Below are 14,081 nucleotides of genomic sequence, written 5' to 3' on the forward strand. Positions count from 1 at the left end.
ACACCTACTCTAGGATTTCATTTATAGTGGTTTCTAATCCATGTTCAAAAATGAGATTAACAGCAAATAATAGAAATTTACTGAGTCTACAGGCTATTTTTTTCCCCGAATATCTTGTAATCCACCTTATTTTCACAGTTTGATTAACAAATACAGGTTAACCAGTAGATACGTTTGTCCTTCATCAAATAACTGTAGGTCTGTTATTCATTTAAGAAACTATAATTTGTTATTTTCTGAAATTGGCACTTAATAAAATGTTAACTAGTTTCTCTAAAATTTTCAACAATTAAAATAAAGGAGATACACAATTTAAGACTGTTGAAATGTTACCGTGAAATTCCAATACTCAATTTATTATGCATAATTAGATCTTTAAAACTGTGGCCATTTCTCAAAGACACCAATCTGTATTATGACTTAAGCTCAGGAGAGAATGCATGTCTCCTTCATAAGAATGGTGTTTTTGTCCCTCCCCCCTCCCCCCAACTACTACATATTTCCAATATGCTAAACCCCATCACTCTTAGTCAACGTTTTGGTGGCCCACACTACTGACAAGAATCAACAGCAGAGCGCTGCAGAGAATGGATACAACCTTAACGAAAGGTAAATGCACATTCCTGCACCCTGCAAACACTTAGGAAAGTCAAAGGGATACTGTCTTGAACAAACACAGATTCAAGTTAGGGTGCAATTATGATTGTATTAAGGCTTTCGCTGTCATGATCTCTCAGTCTCTCCCCACGTCAGCGTTCTCACACTGATTCTTATGTGAACCTAAATGCTTTATCAAAGGCCCCATTTTGGCTCTTCAGTGGGCAACCGCTCTATCAGCTCTGAATGTCAAAGGTCATCTGATAGAGCTCAAAGAGAAGAGACAATATGGTAAGGACCAACTTTAAAGTTTTCAATACCAAGACAATGATCAACACTTTGAAGCAAGATGAATAAATTAAATTCTTGGTTCGACATTAAAGCATTCTTGCCAAGAACAGGTGTACACTGTGTATGGAAGGATATCAGATTCCTTACACATGTGCCCCACTGTGCCCATGACACTCATTTTTATAGGAGACACTGCAAATTTAAGGTAGTTTATATTCCTTGGCAATCAAGTTACTCTGTTATAGGCAATGTCTTTTATTGTTCCATCTGGCACTTGCTAACACCATTCTCCAAGAACCTTGAAATGAAGTTCAGTCACTCTGTTTATCAAGAACAGAACCAAGTAAAAACAGTTTTTCTTTTCGGGGGGGAAAAAAAAGGCCAAGAAATGCAGGATCATCACTATTTTCCCTATCTAATGGTTCTTTCAAGATAAAACACAACGCTTCCTTCCACGATAGCTTGCCAACAAATGGGAGCTTAAAGGAAATAAGGAAAGAAAGTCTCCCACCCATCCCCTAAATTGTCATTCACACTGGTGAAAGGGCCGGTCTCGTCAGCAGCAAACGTTGCACTGCCTGTCATTCTGGGAGCAGTCAGGGTCCGATGACAGTGGTACACTCCTGGTGTAAGTGATAGATGGTGACGCCGCCAGCTTGAGAGTGAAGACCCGGTGTATGGAGGGACAAGAAACGTGGCAGCACTAGTCACATCCACTTGCAAAAGTCTGGTTTCCAGAAGTTAAAATTCATCACTTTCAGCTGCGTGAAGTTGTGTGTCATCCGCATCGGTCATGCTGCTCTCCTGGGACTCATCGGTTCCCACTTGGGAGACAAAACAAAAGCTCAGGTAAGGTGTCGGCACGTCTGTCCTTTTCACTCACGGAGACAAGTCAGGAAAGCTGCACTGTATTCACAGAGATGATCGTGGAAATAAAAGCCCTTACAAAGGCTCGAATCTTAATTTAAAATGAAACTCAAGGCTTTTGTTTTACAGTATGTCTGAGATTCATTTACTGTTAAGGGTTTTGACTACCACAACCGTGTCTCTTAATATTCTTGTCAAAGGTGTTTGGGAATCAAGTTTACATATTTAATTGAAAGGACATTTCTACATGATTAAGGCTAGTTCTATAAGAAATTAAGAAAAAAGACTGACATCTCTTTTAACCCTAAATCATCAGCTTGATGATAGTACTTGCTATAATAAACAAAAATAAAGAAAAAAAGAGGTGGGGTGGGGTTATTAAGATTATAGGAATTATAATTTTAATTAGAAGCCTTACACTAAGTTTTTTAGAATAATGGCAGTCTATCTCATTAAAAGTTTCTCAATTCTTAATGAAACTCTTAATCTTAATCCTCACTAACCATTTTAAGACATGCACCCTGCTTCTTTTCTTGGCTCCTGAACTTTTTTAAAAATCATTTTATTAGGGGCTCATACAACTCTTATCACAATCCATACATACATCAATTGGGTAAAGCACATTTGTACATTCATTGTCTTCATCATTCTCAAAACATTTGCTCTCCACTTAAGCCCCTGGCATCAGCTCCTCATTCCCCCCTCCCTCCCTCATGAACCCTTGATAATTTGCAAATGATTATTTTGTCTTATCTTGCCCTGTCCGACATCTCCCTTCACCCACTTTTCTGTTGTCCATCCCCCAGGGAGGAGGTCACATGTAGATCCTTGTAATCGGTTCTCCCTTTCCAACCCACCCTCTTCTACCCTCCCCAGTATTGCCATTCACACCACTGGTCGTGAAGGGATCATCCACCCTGGATTCCGTGTTTCCAGTTCCCATCTGTACCAGTGTACATCCTCTGGTCTAGAATTCGGATCATGAGTGTGTGTGTGTGTGTGTGTGTGTGTGTGTGTAGAAGCATTTAGGAACTAGAGGAAAGTTGTATGTTTCATCATTGCTACATTGCACTGACTGGTTCGTCTCTTCCCCGAGACCCTTCTGTAAGGGGATGTCCAGGGCCTACAAATGGACTTTGGGTCTCCACTCCGCACTTCCTCCCTCATTCACTATGATAAGATTTTTTTGTTTTGATGATGCCTGATAACTGATCCCTTTGACACCTCATGATCACCAGCTTCTTCCATGTGGGCTTTGTTGCTTCTCAGCTAGATGGCCGCTTGTTTACCTTCAAGCCTTTACAACCCCAGACGCTATATCTTTTGATAGGTGGGCACCATCAGCTTTCTTCGCCACATTTGCTTATGCACCCATTTGTCTTCAGCGATCATATCACGGAGATGAGCACACAATGATATGATTTTTTGTTCTTTGATGCCTGATAACTGATCCCTTTGGCACCTCGTGATCACACAGGCTGGTGTGCTTCTTCCATGTGGGCTTTGTTGCTTCTGAGCGAGATGGCTGGCTCCTAAACTTTTTTACAATTATGTTAGCCATATATTTGGATTTACTAGTTTCCAATAATTTGAATAGTCAGCAAGTACACTTGTGTCTTTAGCATATGTCAATATTTCTCATCTTTTTTACATTTATTTGTAATTTGATCTGCAGGTAAAAATCAGCAATAGATTTGTCAAAATTCAAACAGCAAACTAGTTCCTGAAATGAGACCAATTATCGTTCACCCTGATTCAATTTTCCTAACACCCTATTTGGTATCAAGAATATAAGATATACAAAATAATAATAATTTATAAATTATCAAGGGTTCGTGAGGGAGGGGAGCCTGTGGGGGAGGGGGGAAATGAGGCGCTGATACCAAGGGCTCAAGTGGAAAGAAAATGTTTTGAGAATGATGATGGCAACAAATGTACAGATGTGCTTGACACAATGGATGGATGTATGAATTTTGATAAGAGTTGTATGAGCCCCCAATAAAATGATTTAAAAAAAACAGATGAAAAGAAAAAAATTAAGATATAGATAAAATAAGAACAGTCTATAAATTTTCATGCAAAAGAATATCCAGAAAATTATTCTGACTACTCATACTTTTGTTTAACTTGCCATATATATATATATATATATAGATATATATATATATATATATATAAAAAAATTTTTTAAACCTAATTCTGATGTATTCTACTAGATCCCTGATTTGAGTAACCTTCTAAACCAAGTCTAATACACAGGGATGATACTCACTGATCTGTTCTTCTTGAGTTATTGGCTCCTCATCATCTGGAAGGTAGCGCTTATCAATTGCCTCTTTAATCTGGTTATTGGCTCCTTTAGGATCTAAATCCATAGCCCAAGAGAAATTCATCAGGGCGAGGTGCGTTTGACCTAACTTCTTGTAAACCTAAAAATAAACAGCAGCACTACATTTTTCATTAAGTTGTGAGCTTCAACTATCAAGTCCTAAACATGTACCATTTAAGTCTGGCTCCTGATTTATGTACTCTAAGCCCTTTCTAGTTTTCCTTGTGGGGCTGGGCGGGAGGAGGGGCTGTTTAGTTATGATTAAGGGAGAGTTTGGTCATTGGAATGAGAAAAATGGCCTGGGGCTCTACCTCTGAAAGTTCACAGGCATTGAAAACCCTACAGAGCACAGTTCTTAGAATCCCTGGGTGATGGTTCAGTGCTTAATTAGTAACCACTAAGTTGGTGGTTAAATCTACCCAAAGATGTCTCAGAAGAAAGACCAGCAATTCGCTTCCAAAAAGCCAGTCTTGCAAGCCCAAAGGGGCACAGTTCTACTCTGCAAGCAAGGGGCAGCCGTGAACTGGAATCAACTCGAAAGGAATGGTTTCTCTCGTGTGCTAAGCTTCCCATCACACTGGGACCACCATGGGGAAGAGTTCCTCACGGGCTGCTTCATGAGCATGCACATGCTCATTTAAATGCAGTTATATCAACTCTGAACACATGCAGCTACAACTTTACCAGTGGCATCTGGAGGCCCAGTCGGTGACATGCCCTAGTCCGGCCATGGCAACAGTAGTCATTTCTTATAATGAAGGCAACAGTGATATTAATGTACTCCTTCTAAGGATTTCTAAATATCTTATTGTGAATTGGCAACTTGTGACTCTCCATAAGGTGGTCTCAGTTATGAAATCTTTATTGGCCTTGGGCAGTCAATCTGTTATCTAACTATGGATATACTACGAATACCACAGTAGGGTTAGGGTTGAGGGAGGAGGTAGTTTTGCTCCTTCATTAGGATATCTTCTTAAATATTAAAATGAAATACTTCATTCCTAACACAGTTCAGAGTTTTGGTTGAATCTACTTGAAACATGTTGTATAATAAATATATTTATTCTTCAAAAGTGATTATTTGCTATCAAAGTCACAGTTTAGGACCAGTGCCCCAATCTTTACCTTTCCTATTAAGAAGTAAACGAGGGATTCTTTGGGAACAATTTGTTTCAATTCTTCAAGTTCTTGTAAAGCAGACTGGGGGGAAAAAAAAAAGGAAAAAAAACCCCTTAGAATAGCAAAATTTTACAAAGTTTCGACTAGGCAAGTATTTTTATTAGATTTTTCAAATCATTTTATAAAAGCTTATTAAACCTTAGTGTACTTCATTATCATAATGTAATGAAAACAATTAATGAAAAATACTGTGACCACCAAAAAATAAACCAGACTCAGTGCCATTGAGTCTACTCTGAGTCAGAGTGGCCCTCTGAGTTTGAGACTAGTCATGGGAGTAGGAGCTCCATCTCTCGCTGGGCAGCTGGTAGTTCACAAATTGCTGGAGTGACAGTTAGCAGTCCAACACGTCACTACTTGCCCTCAGAGACTATGACATGCCAGGATTCACCAGAAACACACACAATCTGGACTCTGCAGGTGACGGCAACCCTTGCTGCTGTCACTACTTGAAATCACAAGAACCGATCACATTGTGTAGGAGTCCTGGTGGTGTAATGGGTAAGTGCTGGGCTGCGGTTTGCAAGGTAGAAACCACTAGCTCGCTCCTCGCTCCTCGGAAGGAGGGCGGGCTTTCTACTCCCATAAACCCCCGGGGCAGTTCTCCCCTGGCCTGTAGGGTCACTATGAGTCAGCATCGACTATGGCAGTGTGTGCACAGAGGTCATTTTATGTGGGAAGTGTCATGAAATGCAGAACAAAACAAGTCGGAAGTTGCTTCAAGGAGAAGATGCAACTACTGAGCTTTGAAAACCAACCTTCCGTTCCAGCCACGGGCAAAGAGGCTAAAATGTAGCCTTCTGAGTGGAGTGTAAGCTGGCTGACCAGCTTTTGACCTTTCAATGCTAAAGGATAGGGTGATGAAGAGAAAAAGCTGGGAAAAATCAGATTTATAGGAGAGAGATCATCATTAAAAATGCAACTGGCCTCACCAGTGAGATGCTGCCCCATTTTTTTCATCTAGCAAATGGACAAAAAATGAAAATAAAAATCTGATGGCACGTAAGGCTAGCCTGTGAGGGGACACAGGTATCCTTATGATGGACGGAAGTCTAAGGGGAAGCAACCCTTTGTGAAGACAATTTAGCATTTTCTTTTTTTTTCAAATTATGTTCCTTGATTTATTCTGCAAATGCTGTCAATCAATAAGGCTATCCTTGAAAACACAACGAAGAGTCTGATTCATGTTAGCATACAAAATTCAGGCAAAATAGCAATGGAGAAAAGTGACAATTCAGCATTTTCTATCAAGTTCAATAGCACAGGTTCATCAAGCAATCCGATTGCTAGGAAATTTGCCACAGGGATTAACTCAAAAAAGCTTACCCGGTAATCTTTTAAGAATTAGTATATCAATCTCACTTTAGTTACTGCAAAACACTAAAGTCACCCAAAGCATGTAGGTACAGCCTAGTGAAATAAATTGGGGCCATAGTTTTTAATAAAAATGAGGTAGATCTATGTGTACTCAATGTAAGCAAAAAAATACAAAATACAAACAAAAGATGTACAGTATTGTGTACTATTCAGTTTTGTGTCTAAACACAATACACAAATGCAATTATGTGGGTATATGCTTAACAATTGTTTCCTGGCAGAAAGAAAAATACATGTGGGATCCTCACACTAGGTAAGAGTGGTTTACCTTTGGAGACGAGATGATTAGGGGGTAGAATTCTACTTTTCATTTAGTAGCGCTCTCTTTTTGAATTTGCTAACATTATGATTATACTTTCTCTATAATGTATACACAGGTTATCTACTTTTTATTTTCTCCTCTATACCTTTATAGTAAACAAAATTCACTGGTGGTTAGGTGTTTAAAAAAGGTATTAAAAACCAGCATCTATTATTTATTATAAGTGGAAAAAAACATGGTGTAGAACAATATGTATATTTATATTAGTTTTAATCACCTTACAGTTCTGTGGGTTAGAAGTTCAACACACGTCTCCCTGGGTTAAAAATCCAGGTGGCAACTACTAGGCTTGCTGCAAAGATAAACTGAAGCCAGGCATGTGAGGAGAAGTTTATTCTGTGCTCCCAAGGCGAGATTCACGGGTCCCCCGTTGGGGGCCCCGCAAAGTCATGCCTATCTGTGGTGAAGAGCAAGTTTTTAAACTGGTCAGGAGGGTAATCAAGAAGGGAGGGGCCAGGAGCTGCAGTTGCAGGGGCTTCAGCCACCTCCATCCGTGAAGAAATTCCGAGGTAGGGTGGTGTCTGGATCATTCTGCCTGAAGCTAGCCTTCTTGGTCCAATAAAGGCAGAGCAGGCTGTTCCTAATGCCCCCACCCGGTGCCTGACCCAACAGCAGCATGGTGGCCTTTCCTTGTGGAGAGAATCTGTTTTCCTGTCTTTTTCCAGTTTCTTGGTTCAGATCCGCAATTACATCCGAAAAAACCCTTCTGCCACTGCCACGTAAGATATATTTACAGGTACTACAGACAAGAATATGGGCATCTTTTGGGGGAGAGGGGCATTATCTGTCTCCAGAATAAGCTTGGTTGGTTACAAATGATTATAAAATACATAAACCGGAAAAGGAACCAGAGAAGTATGTACTAAGCAGTTAATAGCGTTCATCTATGCACCAGGGTGTTCAAGTTTATGAGACACAATTACTTTCATAAAAAGACATTTCAAAAAAGAGTAAACCAGGGCTTAGGGATGAGGGGCTAATACAGGTGGCATAGAAGTTAGATGGCATACGGAAATTTCTTTATTGGTATCCTTACTATGACTAGAGTTTTATTTCCCATAAAAGGTTATAAAGCATGAGGAACCTATTCTTTATTAGTTCCAAAATAGTTGAATACCCTTTCCTCCTTAACTAAAGGCTAATTGTAATATCTTGGCTTTTCTAAAATTTGTTGGTATGCTAGGCAAACTTTAAAATAAGTAGTTTACTTTTTTTTTTGGTGGGAAGTCGTGTGGAAAATGAAGAGTCATGGTGGAGCAAGGACTACAGTGCTCAGCCATTAAACAAAAGGTAAGCAGGTGGAACCACTGAGGGCTCCACAGGAGGAAGGAAAGACCTGTGACCGGTCTGTTTCCCTCAGGACTTCGCGGAAGGCCCCTGGGGCAGTCCTCTGTCCCACAGAGTTGCTATGAGTCAAGTGAGTGGCACACGACAACAGCATGAAAAGCAGCCGGGAGTTGTTACATGCCAACTCCTCAGACTCTTATTCTACTGGTAAATTTCTGTGCTAAGAAGTGGGCCCAAAAGACTGAATGCAAAATATACATTTTCATAAGGCTGTCTAAGAGGCTATATAGATGTTTCAGAAAAGAATGGAAGTTTGTAGGAAGCCAATATAGTACATCTTTAACATTCCACGTCTTTCCTAATTGTTGGCAACCCAAGAGACATTAACTCAAAGGAATAGATAGGCTGGCTGTACCTGAGTTTCAGACCAGCATGTCAGAGAATGGAAGGTTTATCAGATACGACAATTCTATGAGGTGGATGGCTCCTTGTTTTCCCCTGCACACTGTTAGAAATTATTGACTACACAGAATGGAAAGCACAAAATTAAAGATCTGTATGTAGAACATTAAGACCACTGTGTTAGACTTGTCCAACATCACTCCTAATGACTGAGGCAGCCATCGCAGCATCACAATCAAGAGGTCTGAGGTAGATCGGAATACAGTGAACCCTCGCCACTTCGCGCTTCGACTTCCGCGGCTTCACTCTATCGCGGTTTTTGCGTAACAGCGCATGCTCTGTCATTACTGCCACTGATTGGCTCATACTGGACACGCTTGATGCCATAAATAATATACTAAATAATAAATGATAATTGTAACGTCCAAAATGTTTTACTGTATTTTCCCTTTTTCGTTTAATAAATTGGGTAAAACGAGTGTAATGGTGACTAAAGGGTGTTTTTTCATGTCCTCTATGCTCTAACTATGAAAATATTTGATTTACAAATAAGGAATCCTAATTCGCGGAATTTCATGTATCACGGTAGGGTCTAGAACTGATTAACCGCGATAAACGAGGGCTCACTGTAGTCCCAAAACCAATCTCAGTGCCATCGAAATGATGTTGACTCAAGACCTTTTTACACTCTTAAATTTTAGTGAGGGTTCAAAGAGTTTTTGTTACTGTGGATTACAGGTAGTAATAATTAACATCTGAAATTGAGACCGTTAACGTGGAAAAAAATTTATTCATTAACCTAGAAGTAACAGTAATCAACCTATAATAAATACATGCTAACATATTTTAATGAAAGATAACCATATATCCCGGAACAACAACAAATCAGTGAGAATGGCACTAGTTAACATTTTTGCAAATCTCTTTAATAAACTTTTAACTATTTAAATAAATTTTAATAAAAGTTTGGCTTAATAGGAGGTGGCTGGGTTTTCCTGTTTGCTTCTGCATTCATTCTCTTGTTACATCAAATGTCAAGTAGCCTTGGTCAAAATTCCATTGTACATTGATGAGAGTGAAATGGGCAAATAAGATCTAGGTATGATTTTGGAAACAGTTTTGATTTTATTGACCTCTTGGGGAACTCGCAGAGTCCCTGCCTCACACGCTGAGAACTGCTGCTTTACAGAAATTATAACCAGGATGAGTCACCCCCAACAACTCAGAATTGATAAGTACTTCCTTTCTATGATGGCATTTTATAATTGTTACCAAATTTCAGGCAACTATCATTCCACCAATGGTTTGCTTACAGTCCACTAGAAGACAGTGCCTAACACAGAATCCGGATTCTTCCTTTTTTTGCCTTGAAAGACTTTCATCGAGATTAGCTATGGAAACCCTGCATAGGCTTGCTGTGAGTGAGAATCAATTCAATGGCAGTGGGTCTTTGGGGGTGGGAAGGGGGACTGGGTATCTCTCTTTTTTGGTCTTGGACAGTAATAAAGAGCTTATAACTGGTTTTGCATTTTCAATTTAGCAAGCTTCAGTGTGGCTCAGAAGCACCAATTACTAGGAGAAAGACTACTAAAATAGATTGTTCGCATTAAAATTTTGTAGTGGAATAAATTAAAATTTCTAAGAAGTGACCTGTGCTTTAGAACCCGATTTCAGATTCCTGGTTTTATGAGTAAATAAGCAGCAACCCCTGCTACTTTATGTCCCTGCCTCTTTCTCCATTGTCCTCATACTTTGCTCACGTCACGGGTCTCTAATTTGAACAAGAGTGCGGAAAAAAGATAAATCTATTAGACTAGATCTATTCTCCTTAAGATAAGCCATAGCTCACTTAATATTTTTCTTTCATGTATTATTTTTGTAATTATTTGGTCAAACTTTGTCTTCCTCTAGAACACAGGTCCCCAAACTTATTTGGTTCAAAGTCCCTTTTCAGAAAAAAACTACTCATTGCCTTCCTGGCAATTAGAAACCGCTGTACTATAAAGCCCCATAATCCAGGATAAAGTGTAGGTAATTTGCATTTGCAGTAGCTCCTCCTCTCTGCCCCCTCCTCATTATTTTTGGGAAACACTGCTCTGGGGATACTAGATAGTAAGCTCCCCAAAGACAAGAAATGCAGTGCTTTGCTTCCTACTGTTATACCTAGTGCTGCCACATAGTAGGTGCTCAATGAATATTTGTTGAGCAAATGCATACACACATTCCTTTGTCACTTGTTTATTTACTTATGCTTGGTCCAATGTGATGGTTTAGGTCTTACCTTTAAGATAACTCTTTAATGGAGAAATTGTCTTTCCATCTACTGAGTATTTATAGAGAATGACCATACATTCTTAACACCCATACATCCATACATGGCTATTTTACAAAGAGGTAAAATCACAAAAGAAAATGAAATTAACAGCTTTTGAAAATGGGGAAAATGAACTGCCACATTAAAAAATAAAATCTTTTGAGCCCCTAATAAAGTGATTAAAAAATAAAATCTTTTAGTTTATTAAAACAAAATCAAATTAATTGGTATCGAGTCAATTCTGACTCATAGTGACTCTGCAGGACAGAGTAGAACTGCCCCTGTGGATTGCCGATGCTGTGAATGCTGATGGGGGTAGAAAGCTTCATCTTTCTCGGGTACAGGGGCTGGCGGGTGGTTTCAAACAGCCGACCTTGTGGTTAGCAGGCTGATGCATAACCTATGTGCCACTAGGGCTGCTCTTATTAGAACAAAGAGTATACAATTAAGCAATACAACTCAGAAGACCATTAAGATCCATATCTTACCTTATATTTTTCATTTGCAAATAAAACGGAGGCTCTGTGAAATTTGCATAGAGGGTTCTTAGGGTCAATAATAATGGCTTTGTTCAGGGTATCCAAAGCCTTTTCAGATTTTTTCAGTGCATGTTGAACCTAAAGAGTAAAGAACCTATTAGTTGTGTCCTTGATAGTTAGGAAGAAAGGTGAAACCAAATTCTGCAACTCCCACCATCAAAGGAACAAAACTATCAGAGGTAAGGCTGTATTGCCTGGCAGGACTGTCCTGTAGGTTAATTGAACTTAGTAACTGATTAGCAAATTAATAATAGATTCTCTCTGAAATCATTTTCAATTCTCCTTTAACTGCTTCACTTTAAAGATGAGACTACTGAAGTCCAGACATGTTAAAATCACTTGTTCTAAGATCAGAATCCAGGCTTATTGTTTCCCAATCCAGTACTCTTTCAGGCACCACTGTGCATCCCCAATGATAATCAAAATTCTAAATTTAGAGCAGATATCTGGGGACCTTCAAGTTTAAAAAGCCAGAAAAGACCTTGGTTTTTTCTTAAGAAGAAAAACATTTACTATTCAGCTAGATAACACCCACATTTCAACAAGTCTATGAGAATCCTCTAAATCAGTGCCTCTCAACCTGTAGGTCGTGACTCCTTTGGGGGTTGAATGAACCTTTCACAGGGGTCACCTAAGACCATTGGAAAACACATAAATATTTCACAATATATAATTACATATTGTTTTGTGATTAATCACCATGCTTTAATTATGTTTAATTATGTTCAATTTGTAACAATGAAAATACATCCTGCATATCATATATTTACATGACAATTCATGACAGTAGCAAAATGACAGTGATGAAGTAGGAATGAAAATAATTTTATGGTTTGGGGGTCACCACATGAGGAACTGTATGAAAGGGTCGCGGCATTAGGAAGGTTGAGAACCACTGCTCTAAATAATAAAATTTCTAAACCGATATTCAAAGAATACCTGGAAGATGTGACTTTTTACCGCACGAATCCAATTTTACTCAGAACAATAGTTTTTAATTATTGTAAGAGTTAATTTGAAGAAACTATTCATCTGGTTCATATATTTGAAGACTACTTATCTGTATTACTGAGAAATAAATATACCCACTCTTTACTTATTGACATGGTTAGATTCTAAAGACCACATCATCTCACTCCCTCACCTGTACTGTGAACATCTTGTGTGGCTCATGTTGAGGTCACCTACAACTTCCACCTTCCCCTCCCTATGTTGCCTTGGGTGCCAGTCATTGGATGTGGGGTCCCTCAGGTCCTAGACTCCTGAGTGGTTCACCCAGACTACAGCGTGGTCCATCCCTACCCGCCCCTTGGAATTGCGAGCTGGGACCAAACTCTGCAGTCCAGCTTCTTCCTGAGCCCTGAGGGCAACCCACTTCCAGGACACCGGCTACCACTGTCCTGGTTTCAGCCCCCTAATGGCAACCTAGGACTTAATGGGCAGTGTCTCATCATCGATAGTTCCAGTCCAACCCCACCTTTGCTTGGCTCAATACCCTTCTCCCCTCCCGGGCAGTGAAATACTATGCAATATGAGCTACCTTTCTATGTGTACACATGGTTCACAGGTCAGGCAGCTTGGCCATCTGTTCATCCCAATGTGTGCTGTTAATATGCAAAATAGTGCGGTAATGGATGCAGCTGTGGAACTTTCTGACATAGGAATGTTCTTTGTTAAATTTATCTGTGTGATGATCTCTGTAGGACAGTATTAATACAGGTGGCCAAATATTTTTAGGATTAAGACTTTAATAACTAGGTTCCCTAAAAGAGAAAATCATACTTCTCTTCTGACGCTTTTAAACTTTAAAATAGTTGGTTTCATTGTAACTTAGGGGGAAAAAAGTGTCACGAGATGCTAAAGTTTGATATGCTTATCTTAAAGGGATGAAAAACCAAAGTTAAGTATATTTTCTCTTGGGAATAGAAATACCAGAAGAGTATGGAGAAGCAGGGGTGGGGGTGGAGTAGAGGGAGCTGACACACAACCACACACTCACCTCCAGGGGGAAGAACAACAGAAACCATGGAGGAAGGGAGACAGCGATCAGTGAGATATGAAAATAATAATTTATAATCTATTAAGAGGTCATAGGGAGGGTTGGTAGGAAGGGGGAAAACAGAGGAGCTGATACCAAGAGCTCACTAGAAAGTAATTGCCTAGAAAAAAATGATGGCAACATATGTACAAATAGGCCTGATACAATTGATGTATGGATTGTAATGAGTTGGAAGAGTCGTCAATAAAAGGATTTAAAATGTGTGCTCACCTCCATGATATGATCGCTGAAGACAAATAAGCAAATGTGGCCAAGAAAGCTGATGGTGCCTGGCTATCAAAAGGTATAGCGTCAGGGGTCTTAAAGGCTTGAAGGTAAACAAGTGGCTATCTAGCTCAGAAGCAACAAATGGAAGAAGCACACCAGCCTGTGCAATCACAAGGTGTTGAAGGGATCAGGTATAAGGCATCATCAGAACAAAAAATATTACCATAGTGAATGATGGGGGGAGTGCGGAGTGGAGACCCAAAGCCCATTAGTAGGCCACTGGAGATCCCCTTGCAGAGGTGTCTCGGGGA

The 14,081-nt window shown here is 39.6% G+C and overlaps 1 protein-coding gene across 5 annotated transcripts in view; it reads right to left on the bottom strand.

The window, feature by feature from the left end:
* Nucleotides 1-488: 488 nt before the first annotated feature.
* CDC27 (cell division cycle 27) overlaps nt 489-14,081 on the bottom strand; it is a 62,820-nt gene continuing 49,227 nt past the window's right edge. For 2 of the 5 annotated variants that reach the window (XM_004707256.2, XM_004707255.2), the window contains exons 16-19: nt 11,454-11,582; nt 5,210-5,284; nt 4,028-4,184; nt 489-1,712 (exon numbers count right to left, since the gene is read on the bottom strand). In XM_004707256.2, the coding sequence (XP_004707313.1) occupies nt 1,630-1,712; nt 4,028-4,184; nt 5,210-5,284; nt 11,454-11,582 (444 nt within the window). In that variant the 3' untranslated portion in view covers nt 489-1,629. The remainder of the gene's footprint in view (nt 1,713-4,027; nt 4,185-5,209; nt 5,285-11,453; nt 11,583-14,081) is intronic. The other 3 variants (XM_045299590.1, XM_045299589.1, XM_045299591.1) reach the window with 2 other exon arrangements.

This window comes from Echinops telfairi, unplaced genomic scaffold (assembly GCF_000313985.2).
Source record: "Echinops telfairi isolate 266 unplaced genomic scaffold, ASM31398v2 ScPeMD7_7458;HRSCAF=8496, whole genome shotgun sequence".
NCBI classification, from domain to species: Eukaryota; Metazoa; Chordata; class Mammalia; order Afrosoricida; family Tenrecidae; genus Echinops; species Echinops telfairi.